We start from the raw sequence: 10,276 nt of genomic DNA, 5'->3' as shown, positions 1-10,276 counted from the left end.
TAGTTAAGGCGGAAAGAAGCTTTATTAATTGCAATAAATGGATTATTTTGGGTATGGTTAATGGCTACTTTACTGTGTTCGTTTCTGCATGCGGGGATGGTGGAGTTGAGGAGAGGGGGAGGGGGGGGGGGGCTACCGCGCAATGCGAACTCGTAATAATAAGCTCGTTATAGGCGAGTTTGGCTATATCGAACTATTGGATACATCGAACAAATCGCGTGAATATTGCAGTTCGCTATAAACGGGTTTGACTGTAATACCTTTGAAATAGTGGGATGCAATGCTTTTTAATTCCGACGGAGAGACTGAGCTGCGCCTTGCCTGATCGGCTGATGATGCCGCTGTGGCCCATGTACTTCTTGCCGTCATCTATAGGAAAAGAACCCGAGGAACACCCCGTTCCCTTATTGCTCGCCTAGTTTCTCCAGGGTTCCTTAGCTTTTGTGAAAATATGCGCCTGGATGTTCCGGGTCTCACTTAAGTGCCAAACTAGGTTGCTTTTTTCATTCCACCCTGTAAAGCTTCCCTAGGGTTTTTCATGCCTCACCCTGGGCTCAATCCTGGCGCAAGTTACGTTTGAAGCTTTTTAAATAGCAGCCCTGCGCGTCGTTTATTTTCTGTGATGCCCTGGTTTCCATTTGACAATTTATTGATCACTGTTTCAGATTATCTTGACCAGTAAGAGAATCTCAGCGGCCATTTCCTTCATGGCAGGTTTTCTAGCTGTCGGTGCGAAAGGTGAATGTCGTTTGTTTTGTTGTGAGCTTCACAGATGTATGTTATGGCGTGTAAAACTGCCAGTGGGCCGGCACGTTCCACTGACGTATGACGGGCAATATATTGGGCTCTTTTCGCGTCGTGATGCGACAAGAGGCCATCGTGGCATCGGTGACAGTACGCTATCTCGCACGCTGTGTTTAATACCTCTGAAACAGTGGGACGCAATGCTCGTCAATTCCGACGGAGAGACCGAGCTACGCCTTGCCTGATTGGCTGAGGATGCCGCTTTGGCCCATGTACTTCTTGCCGTCATCTATTAGAAAAGAACCCGAGGAACACCCCGTTCCCTTATTGCTCGCCTATTTTTGGTAACAAAAAAACTTTATTCGTTTTCCCTTCAAATGCTGACCAGTAAGAAGCTTCAAGCTGCTTGGGAAACTTGTTGCGCACGCATTAATGACGTAAGACGTCGGAAATAAGTTATTAAGAGCAAATACTCTCCTTCGTCGGACAGGGTGACCTTTCTGGCGCTATTTCCACATTAATTCATTTCAACATTTCAACTTTCCACCATTCCCTGTGCCATTGGTAATCGGTTTATTGTGCCTTTGCGTGGGAAGCAAAAGTTCTTTTCTTGAAGTTTACTGCAAGCGCTGTCCCTTAATCCGTAAACGCCCGCCTGAGCAGCCTCCAGCCTATTCTGAACGATTCGAGGATATATCAGCAAGTATTAAATGCAGAGCATTTCTTTAACTCACGGTGTCACCCGGCGTTGTCGGCGTGCCTCGGCGTCCGCAACAGCCGTTCCAGGTGCGCCCTCTCCCCCACTCCTCCTCTCCCGCATCACGCTACCGTCCTCGCTCTCAACAACAGGTCCGCACCCCTCCCCCTACACTATATAAAAAAATAATACTTACCGGTGACTGGTTTCGATCCGACGACCCTGCGGGCGGAACGCAAGGTACATGGTGCTCTACCCACTGCGCCACAAAGCCGACACAGAATGGGAGGCTACGAACGCGCCTTATATCCTTGACTCATTCAAACTACGTCAAGAAGCTGCTGATACAACGCATTCACTACCTGTGGGCGGAACGCGAGGTACATGGTGCTCTACCCACTGCACCACAAAGCCGACACAGGATGGAAGGCTACGAACGCGCCTTATATCCTTGATTCATTCAAACTACGTCAAGAAGCTGCTGATACAACGCATTCACTACCTGTGGGCGGAACGCGAGGTACATGGTGCTCTACCCACTGCGCCACAAAGCCGACACAGGATGGAAGGCTACGAACGCGCCTTATATCCTTGACTCATTCAAACTACGTCAAGAAGCTGCTGATACAACGCATTCACTACCTGTGGGCGGAACGCGAGGTACATGGTGCTCTACCCACTGCACCACAAAGCCGACACAGAATGGGAGGCTACGAACCCGCATTATATCCTTGACTCATTCAAACTACGTCAAGAAGCTGCTGATACAACGCATTCACTACCACCAACTCCCCAAACACTAAACGTTAACGCAATACACCCACCCCTATGCGACGCATTTACTCGAGTCCCCCTCGCGGGGAGATGGGCCCTTTTTTGAAGAGATCGCCTACAGATTTTCAACTTGTACTGTATTTTAAGTGCAGAGCACTTTAGGGGCTCGCCTTGCCGTCGTTGCTCGCTCGCTGTGAAGTTCTTAGACATCAAGCGACTGCCGGAATCAGGCGACACTGGGAGATTACGGAACAACGTAGAGCCCCATGGCGTCGCCGTCGTCAAGGCATCCCACTAAGGCTCCGAACAAGTGGTTTATATAGTCATAACCATTCAAAACTCGTGAACCGCTGGCGCTTGTCATACAACTCCCCATTGTTTAGCGCAAAGAAAACTGCAGGCAAATTTGATGCAAAATATACGTGATTAATCGGCAGCCCCCGCATTAATTTAGTTAAGAATGCTCGTTGGGTTGGTTTTAACGATAGTAAGTGGAAAAAAGTTGCAGTGAAATAAAAAAAAATGGCGCGTTCTATACTGCGCAGTAATACGGCACACGCGTGCACGAAACGCAAGCACAAAAAGAACAAAATTTCCGCTCGCGCTGCTTCAGGCGGGGGGCGCGCCAGCAGGGCGAAGGCGGGAAATTCGAAATGCGTTTGACAAACCCCCGTTCAATTAATCAGGACAGGAGACTGACAGGGCTGCGAAGAGCGTGATGGGTGGCACCAGTGAGCGTATGACGGTGCCACAGCCCATTATGGCTAATCACTGCACTGCACTTCCGACAGTTTCCACTTTGAGTGAAACGGCATTAATTTTTGTGATTTCGTGTGCCCGTGAGCACAACACAGCGTGAGCTTGCTTCCTTATGTACAAGGGGATGTTCTCAGCTGAAGATTTTTTGTGTTTTTATTCCTTTAGCTACATCACCCCAGATCTCATCAAACAAAAAAAGGCCAAAACGTTGCTAGACGGGCTGGCACATAACAATATGCCGCACTATGGCCTTCTGAACGTGATGGCTCAAGACCAGAAACTGGTGGATCTCCTCCCACAAGCATCGACAGTTATAAAAGTAAGTGCCAGAGAACTTGTCGCCCTAAATTTGCTACTCTTAAAAATCACATCTTTTAGTGCAGATGCCCGTACACATTGTTAAGAAGGAAGAGGGTCAAAGCCGGAGTGATGACCTCCTCCTCCTTCTCAGCTTCCCCACCCCACCCCGATGATTTCGAGCGGATTGAACCCTACGTTTAAACGAACGTCTGCCGTCCAATTTGTCCCACCATTTTCCAACAGAATCGAGCCTTTCTCAAGACGCCTATATTTCGTCCTTCGACTACTAGCAATACAGGTTGCTTTTCTGGTGAAAAATAAAAACAGAAAGTGTCTCGTGGGATAGAGATACAGTACACAGGGGGTGGGGGCTTAAAGTTAATCCGGAGCTATATAGGGAAGCGCACATCATATTTTAGGGGAAAGTTCAGTGTGTAACACTTTACGTCAATTACTCTTCAGGTCCTACTATACTAAATTTACGATGTACAAATCTATTCATTTTTTCCATAATGATTGCACGCAGTGCTGCCTATAGTTGTACATCGTCCATATAAAATTGATATGCGTAGGTGTTCTTTACCTTCTTCTCTGAAAATTGGTTTGTAAGCCCCTCGGTCTGTTTTGGACACGTGACATGATGCTCTCTGTAGGTATGCATTAAGCGCGAAAACTTTTGTCGGTTTGTCTGCCTCCCAATCGATTGAATCACCGGGCAAACTGTTCTAACGATTCTTTGCCAAGAAGTATATGTAGGCAAGCGCGTTCTTACCTGATACCGCTGACACGGCTCCGAAATGTAAGAAACCTCGGGGCGAGCGGGGGGGGCGGGTATTGAGACAAGTCAAAACAAAGCCGACAGAAGCAACGTCGAGGCGGTTTTTATCAGCAGAGCAGGCGACAAGTGCGTCAGCACACCGTCACTAGCGTTAAGTGACAAAGAAATGTCATTCTTAAATCACAGCGTGTAGTTTAGCCACAGTGGCCGCTCCCTGCTCCCTCACCGAAGACTCGGTTTCCGGGACCGGCGGGTGACAGCAGCCTTATCCGGGGTAACCTAAAACGTAGCAGGTAACCTTAACCCCCAGCAGCAGCAGCAGTACCCGGTTAACCGCAGAAAGAGCAAAAAAGAGCTTAGCTTTAGTAAACAATCGCCATACAATAAACACTGGCTTTCGAACGATCTGTGCTGCCCGAACAGCATTTCCGAAAACTACAGCCTTCATGAAATAAAAAGATTTCTCCATTTTGTGTTGTATACGTGTTGGAACCCCAGTCGGAAAAGGGAATGGCTGAGAGGAGGCAGCCCAAACAAAAATCCTGTCGTTGCCATGCAGTTTCTCAATATACGTGCTCCTGCAATGTTTGCTGTTGCGTTTGGAAATGCTTCCCAGTGTTTGGTGGTTGCTATAATTGCGGAAAGGTGACGAAAATTGTGGTAACAACCATGCGAAAAGTGTGTTGCTCTTCCATAAAGGAACTCCAAATTTGTGACGATTTTACGTGTGAGGTACATGTTGTGCTGGCGAAATACGATCATGTATGATGAGAAAATTTGTAACAAATGACGAGTGTGAGGATTTGAAGGCGAAATACTGAAGATTCTGAAGCCTTAAGGACATACACGCATTTTGAACTTTTTCTGCGTGAATTAAAACTTATCTGGCACCACCTCTGGTAACGCATGCGCAGTGCTTTTCAATCGCATCTTAGCGCGCCACCAACCTATCTGCAGGAACTGAAAAAGATCCAAGCGAGTGACAAAGCCAGGATGACCGTCATCGCTCTCGGCATGTACAACTACACCCAAATGTCGAGCTGGAACATCTACCAAAACGTCCTCAAAAAGGCTGTCCAGTAAGTGGGTGGCTTTGGATTTCACGCAGTCTTTGTAATGTCCTATTCACACCTAAAAGCGCGCCGTGCACGGGAAGCACGTAGACGCATTACAATCGAGTGCGTCTTACGAGAATTTTCAGTCTGCACTGGGCGCTGCTATTTTATAACGATCAATGCGCCACCTGGCGGGCATTTCTTGGGGACTGCGGGGTAAGCGGACGACGCCGAAGTCACACGCTGTTGCGCCGTGCCGGGATTGGATATCAGACGTCCCAGCGGCGTCGAAAATCGGTGTCATTTATACGGTATGCCTGCAGCGCGAAGTTTAACAATGCTTTAAATAGTTAAGTGTCCGAGAGCTGTCAGGTTTGCCCACAAATTCAGTTCTCAACTTCTGCCTTCCGACGCGCGCTTTGTCCTTACGGGTGTTGCCTGCGAGGCTACTACGTTTCGCCGTGCCAGCAGAACGCTGGAATTTTCATCACCAACTGATGTTTATTTTTTTTTAATTCTGGGCAGGTTGCTGCCATTGCCTTTACTTGGCCATGTACGGAGGCTACTCGTGCGGGCGTCATTACGCCGTTGTTGCCTGCGCCAACAATCAGCGCAAACGCAAAGGGCTCATGCAAGAAACGTATAAAGTGCACCACGACAAAAGTGTCGTTTACATGTGCGGGGTATATTCGCTAAAAACATTTCCTGCGTCCCTCGAGTGCCACCACGAATCAGTTGTCGCACTAAATCAGAAATACTTCGGTCGCGGGTTCGATTCCCGGCCGTGGCGGCCGCTTTTCTGATGGAGGCGAAAAGCAAAAACGCCCGTGTGCACGAGATTTCGGCGCACGTTAAAGATACCCAGGTGGTCAAAATTAATCCGGAGCCCTCCACTACGGCGCGCCTCATCGCCTGCGTTGCGTCGGCGCGTTAAACCCTACAATCAATCAATCGGAAATACTTCGAACATCGCAAATTTTCGAGAGTAAGTACGGTCGCACGCTTATTTTGAAATTGCTGTTTATTCGCCCTCATGCTCAATCCTCATTGCACGTTTCTGTTCTCTGGTGGTATGTTCTGTTAATTTCATCCACGGGCAGCCGATAAAAAAATAGCTGTGGTTTAGCTTTGGTTAACACAAGTTGATAGCGAAACTTTCACTGCCCTGGCTAGGCCCACTGCCGAGGTGTCATCGAGGTATAGTTTTGCAATGATATACAGATATGTTTGCAATGAATACACTGTTTTTCCGTTATCTTTTTTCGCCTCACGGTGTTGTTTCTTGCGTCTCTACGAGGGACCACAGCTGGATGTTCGCCTTCGTCTATCGCACAAGGTTCGCCACCGCACGAGGCCTCGTAGCCTTCGTTCGTGGCGCGCGTATATCGCTGCGGCGCCGGCCTCCTCGCCTTCCTCCGCCTGGTGGCGACACGTGTCCCGCGCACCTCTCCGTTCCCTCTTCGCCTATTTCTCCTCTACCAGCTATCTCTCATGTTATCGGGCCGCTGCTCCGTGCCGGGTGCTTGCGGAAAGGGGTGTGGTTTAACCTCTAGCTCTCAAGGGCAAAAGTGGTCATTCAGCGTAGAATGCCCGAGTTAGCGTAGTGTAGCTTTCGCTGTAAAATCAACCCGACACCTATTCTGAAGCTCGGGTACGCGAAATAATAGCATGCATGGTGGTGGCGGGAAAAGGCTGTTCGCGGTTCCCACCCGCCGCTGAAACGCTAAAGTTCTTTTGAGCGAGCAAACGGCCGTGAAATGTTACTGTACCTAATGAGCTGCCCTGTTTTGGTACCAGAAAATAGTGTTAAGCGGCGGCAAATATGCTTTCTGTGGATGCCTCCTACGTACGCTCAGAAATCGGTGGGTTAGCGCATTCCGCGAATGCCTCCAATCGAGCGGTAGAGCGGTAGTGCGAATTTCTAAGCATGGCCTCCTGCCGTCGGTGCGCGAACGTTACTTCATAAATCGGGCCATGAAATATTCGTTTTAGCTAGCTGTGCAGATCGCAGGCGTTGCACGCCCATAAAAGTAAAATATGCTTTATCAAGTTTTGCCACCGCATAACACTATTTCCTGCCACCAAAACAGACGCAACCTAATAGGTATACCAAGATTTCACAGCCGTTTGGTTGCTTAAAATGTTTTCTAATTTCAGCGGTGGTTGGGAACCGCGAAAAGCTAGTTCCCGACGCTACCGGGCGTGCTTCGCCACCGCGACGCTCCTATTTCACTTTCGGCTCGCCTTTTTCGCGTACCCGAGCTGCAGCATAGGTGTAGGGTTTATTTTAGATGCGACTGCATCTCATTCACTCGCCTTGTCCCTCTATACGGCGTTGTTGTTGTCCGTCCACACCCCTCCCCCATTCTCCTCGCCGCGCGAGCTGCGCTCTCCTCCACTCACGCCCTCTCCTCTCCGATAGCGAACACTCTCTCGCGAGGGGCATTGGATTGGATTCGATTGGGTTGGCTTGGCTTGGCTTGGATTGGATTAAAGTGGATTGTGTTGGATTGTGTAGCGTCATACCCGCGCCACGTTGCGTCATAGCCGCGGTCGTTCCAGCACCGGCGTTCCGATTTCGGGCACGTGCATAGACTTGATCTTCGCTGCAAATTGCATGGTGGTCCCGTTACTTCCCACTACCCGTACACTTCAGTGACCACAAGGCCGTCATCGTTAACGTTACTCCGCGTGTTAAATAAATAATACATCATGCGCGTTCCTCACACGTTTCACGCAATTAGAGAATCAACCCAACGGAAACACCAAGTGAACCCCCAAGATGCGTCGCATCTCCACAGGGTTCCCGGCGCGGGAAGGTGGGGTAATTTTCTGTTGGTTTCCGGTGGATGGAGTCAACAGGGAATACCTCCAGAGCACAAAACCGTGCGGTAAGGATCGAACATGAAAGTGAATATACAGCTAGCGCTTTCAAAAGCAGCGTCGACCGTACTTACTCTCGCAAATCTGCTAGGTTTGAAGTCTTTGCAATTCACCGCGACAACCCATTCGCGGCGGCATTCAAGGGACGCAGGAAATTTGTGCAGCGAATAGACCTCGCACATGAAGACACTTTTGTCGTGGTGCACTTTACACGTTTCTTGCATGAGCCCTTTGCGCTTGCGCTGATTGTCGGTGCAGCCAACAACGACGTAATGACGCCTGGACGAGTAGCTTCTGTACACGGCCACGTAAAAGCAATGGCGGAAACCTGCCAAGAACTAGGAAAATATCATTTGGTGATAAAAAGTCGGGCGTCTTGTTGGCACGGGTAAACGTCGCCTCAGAAACAACCCCCGTCAGGGCAAAGCGAGTTCGGGTGGTAGGCCCGCTTAGCGGATTGGGAACGAAATTTACGGGTGAACCTGACAGCTCTCGGGCGGTTTAAATGTTCTCTTTAAACCCTTAAACTTGCGCTGCTGACATACCGAATAAATGAGACCGATGTCCGATGCCACGTCTCATATCCACGCACGGCACGGAGCAACAGCGTGCGACTGCGGCGTCGTCTGCTCGCTTCGCAGCCCCAAGAAATGCCCGCTGGATGGCGCACCAATCGCCGTAAAATGGCCAACATGGCAAAATTCCGGTCTATACCATAACGAATTTATTTTTCGAGCAGGGAGCATTGCAAGTACTGCTAAGATTTGACGAATTCCGGGTCGCGCATATTTTAAACTTGGTTCTTATAATTATTGAAACCAACGCGGATCGGCTGGTCACGGTGTACAGATTCCGCTTCTGAGCAGCATTTATGTGAACCACGTTAACATTCCGCAGGCGCAGGTTCGTTTTTTTTTTTACTGTTATGTTATCTATCCGGCATATTTTAGCATTGCTGAAAGATTTTGGGCAGTTTTGTTTCCTTTAGCTCCGTTCCAGCTGTTGTTTTGAACGTTTCAGCTTTTGATCCCTTTTAAGACGGTTTAGGCTGATTTTCATTATTTTTTCCAGGGTGTCGAATCGGAACCGAACCGAACCGAAAACCGGAACCGAACCGGTATTTTTGCCGGAACTGAACCCGAACCCGAACCATTATTTTTTGAGCCGGCTGAACCCGAACCGGAACTGAACCGAAAAAAGAAATAACGGTTTCCGGTTCTCAACAAAACGGTTCGACCATCCCGTTATTGATAACGGGTGGTGTCATTAGGGGCTTCTTTCTTTCATGCGCCATCAACTTCGCAATTTCTCGCTCACTCCTACCCTTTCAATGAATCAAAACGCTCCGAACGCGCTCATCACGGTCACAACATGGTGACAATTTGATTATTTGATTGGTTGTGAGGTTTGTTAATGCGCCGATGCAACGCAGGCGTTGAGGCGCGCCGCAGTGGAGGGCTCAGGATTAATTTTGACCACCAGGGGATCTTTAGCGCACGCCGAAATCTCAAACACACGGGCGTTTTCGCTTTTCGCCTCAATCAGAAAAGCGGCCGCCACGGCCGGAAATCGAACCCGCGTCCTTCGGCTCAGCAGCTCAACGCCATAGCCACAACATGGTGAAACTACTGCACACCAGTATAGCAATTAAGGCCCATAATTGCAATGGTATGTTGCTGATGGCCGAGCAAGCAGGGTGCAAGGCTGGGAAGAAGAAACGTCAAACTCTTGGTAGCCTGCGCGATGTTTAAATCACCGAATTCGCCCTTCCCGCGGTCGCCGGTGCGCCTGTCACCACGCCCCCACAAGGGGCCTTTAAAGGCTCAATAAAACGTTTGTCGCTATCTCTCTCTCCCTCATTGGGACGGTGCAAGTGCAATCAGTCCACGAGAGGCCAAGGTTCAAGCCCTACATTTGCCTATGCCTATTTGCAGGAGCTAAAGAGTGTTAAAATTTTGGCTTTTAGGTACATGCATAATCACAAGAAATAAAACAGTGCCACAAACGAGACGCAGGAAGAAAGGGACGCACATATGTTTGTTATTGGTTCGATACATCGTCTTTATACAAGCGAGGCGAACCTCACGAAACGAGAAAGAGGGGAAAATAGGGCGAAGGGGCCGGAGAAATAAGATTCTTAAACGTACTACACGGGGATCAGAGAAGATTGGTTGATTATGAGGTTTAACGCGCCGACGCAACACAGGTATGAGGCGCGCCGGAGGGGTGGGCTCCGGATGAATTTCGACCACCAGGGGGATCTTTAGCGTGCGCCGAAACCTCGAA

At 49.2% G+C, this 10,276-nt stretch overlaps 1 protein-coding gene across 1 annotated transcript in view; it reads left to right on the top strand.

Moving 5' to 3' along the window:
* The first annotated feature begins 5,021 nt into the window (after positions 1 to 5,021).
* Positions 5,022 to 10,276, top strand: part of LOC144148520 (uncharacterized) — a 31,097-nt gene continuing 25,842 nt past the window's right edge. The window contains exon 1 of the mRNA XM_077680044.1: positions 5,022 to 5,131. Within this exon, the coding sequence (XP_077536170.1) occupies positions 5,046 to 5,131 (86 nt within the window). The 5' untranslated portion in view covers positions 5,022 to 5,045. The remainder of the gene's footprint in view (positions 5,132 to 10,276) is intronic.

The sequence above is a fragment of the Haemaphysalis longicornis genome, unplaced genomic scaffold (genome assembly GCF_048455015.1).
Source record: "Haemaphysalis longicornis isolate Haplotype H1 unplaced genomic scaffold, Haemaphysalis longicornis Haplotype H1 scaffold_8, whole genome shotgun sequence".
Taxonomy (NCBI): domain Eukaryota; kingdom Metazoa; phylum Arthropoda; class Arachnida; order Ixodida; family Ixodidae; genus Haemaphysalis; species Haemaphysalis longicornis.
The sequence above is the reverse complement of the archived record's forward strand: the minus strand, read 5'-3'. Positions and strand labels throughout refer to the sequence as shown.